General features: G+C 70.3%; 1 protein-coding gene across 1 annotated transcript in view; it reads right to left on the reverse strand.

The window, feature by feature from the left end:
• Positions 1 to 86: 86 nt before the first annotated feature.
• Positions 87 to 2,186, reverse strand: part of AURANDRAFT_68659 (hypothetical protein) — a gene marked incomplete at both ends in the record, with an annotated part of 7,575 nt that continues 5,475 nt past the window's right edge. Inside the window, 2 exons of the mRNA XM_009044369.1 lie at positions 87 to 713; positions 1,935 to 2,010. Of these exons, the coding sequence (XP_009042617.1) occupies positions 87 to 713; positions 1,935 to 2,010 (703 nt within the window). The remainder of the gene's footprint in view (positions 714 to 1,934; positions 2,011 to 2,186) is intronic.

Here is a 2,186-nt window from a genome sequence, read left to right on the forward strand (position 1 = left end):
ACTTGGAGCGGCTGGTTCTTGCGGCCCCGCCGTCCGGGCGTGGGCAATCCCGCCTCCGCGTCGCCGTCGGCCTCCTCGCCGAGCACGGACACGAGGAACGACACGAAGACCCAGATCGTGTAGGCCTCGTAGCCGTCGCGCACCATGCTCAGGCCCGGCGCCGCCAGCGGGTAGAGCAGGCTCAGCCAGCAGCACAAACCGTAGATCGGCGGCATCCAGAGCAGCGCGAGGATCTTCCGCTGCACCTCGGGGAACGCGAACGCGCGGCTGTGGCTGAAGGCGCCGGCCGCGGCGATGAGGCAGCAGAGGAGCGTGAACGTGCCCGCGATCCAGTGGTAGATGAGGTCGCGCTCGTCGTCGAGCTTCGCGCCCGTCGCCTCGCGGTACTCGCCGAGCGACTGCTCGAGCGCGTCGATCTTCGCGTCGAGCCGCGCCTCCGCGTCGCCGGCGGCCTTGTCCGCGTAGCCCTGGAACGTCGCCGCCTCGGAGCTCTGTTTCTGCTGGAGCTGCGCCACGTCCTTCTTCTCCTCCTTCTCGTCCTCGTCGAGCCGCGACCGCAGCGCGTCGACGGCCTCGCCCTGCCGCGCGACCTCGAGGCTCGCGTTCCGCAGCGCGTCGCGCGTCTCCTGGGACGACGCGCCGGACCCGCCGCCGCCGCCGGCCGACAGCGCCGCGACCTCGCGCTCGAGCTCGTCGACGCGACCCGCGAGGAGCTCCGGGACGCGGCGAGCGCCGCGACGGCCGCGGACGCGTTGCGCTCGTCGCGCTCGAGGTGCGCGAGGCGCGCGCTCGAGTTCGTCGGCGTCAGCGAGTTCGCGTAGTCGCGCCAGGTGCTCGGTCGGTACCAACGCTTCGTGCGGGCCGCGCCGGGCCCGGTCCAGGCGAGCCGCGAGTAGACCAGCGCGACGATGGCGGCGACGAGGGCGAGGCCGACGACGAGTTTCTTGCAACGCCGTTTCGCCGTCGCACAGCACGTCGGCGGCGTCGAGCGCGCGACGAGCGAGTCGCTCGTCGATCGCGCGACGAGCGAGTCGCTCGGCGACGAGCCACCCGCGACCATTGCGCCAGTTGGCCCAGGCGCTCCGCGATTGGCTAAGGTCAAAATCGCCGCAAAATCACATTTTGTACCCCTCGGGAAGCCACTGCGATTTTACCCCCGGCCAATGTCCTCGGCTTGTCCCGAGCAGCGTCGAAGCGCCTCGGAGAGCGTGTTTTGCGCCGTGCGCGGCGCCATGTTCCCCGATTCCGTCGCGGAAAAAAACGTAGGAGCGCCGAGCCATGCATCCGACGGGCCTCTCCGCGCGGTGGCGCGGCTGGACGACGCGAGCGGAGCGCGAGCGGTCGTGCTCGAGCAGCGACCTTCGGCGGGTGGCGCCGATCGGGTGCGCAGCTGCGCCATGTCACTCTCCGGCGACAGCTACGCATCGAGGGGTCGGGTATGGTACCACCACGTCCGCGCGGACCGCTGGTCGTCGTCCGCGCGCCCCCGTTCTCGCGCGTCGGCGCGTCCGCGCCGATGCGCGTAATCGAGCCGAGCGGGTCCGATTCGGAGTCGACACGGGCGTGCCCGTGTCCTCCGAGTGCGTGGGGAAGGGGTCGGGGATGATGATCGATCGATCCAACCGCTTGAGGTGCGTGACGCGCGCCATGCACATGTGCAACAACATGGTCGAGGTGTTCGGCCGCGTTCGGCCGAGGGATTCGAGGGCCTGCGCAGCTGCGCCATGTGACTCTCCGGCGACAGCTAAGCATCGAGGGGTCGGGTATGGTACCACCACGTCCGCGCGGACCGCTGGTCGTCGTCCGCGCGCCCCCGTTCTCGCGCGTCGGCGCGTCCGCGCCGAACGAGCGGTGGTCGCCGGGGTCCTTTGGCAGGGCTTTGCGGCCGCGCCTCGACCTTGCTCGAGGCTCCTGCGCCCGCCCTGTCCGCCGACGGTCCCGACCCGCGCCATGGGGTGCGGGATCGCTGCAGAGAGCGAGTTTATGGGGCGTGAAGGAGTAAATTTAGGCCTAAATGAGCATGTTTGAGCCCCTGGAGACGCTCTAGGGCGCTCTCTGCAGCGACCCAGCCGCTCGCGGCTGCGATCGGGACCGTAGATGGACGAACAGGTCGCATAATCCTTGGCCGAGGCCCGGACGCGGCCGTAAAGGGCCGCGGAGACCATTCGCCACTTCTCGGCCGAGAC

Source organism: Aureococcus anophagefferens, assembly GCF_000186865.1.
Source record: "Aureococcus anophagefferens unplaced genomic scaffold AURANscaffold_276, whole genome shotgun sequence".
Lineage (NCBI taxonomy): Eukaryota > Pelagophyceae > Pelagomonadales > Pelagomonadaceae > Aureococcus > Aureococcus anophagefferens.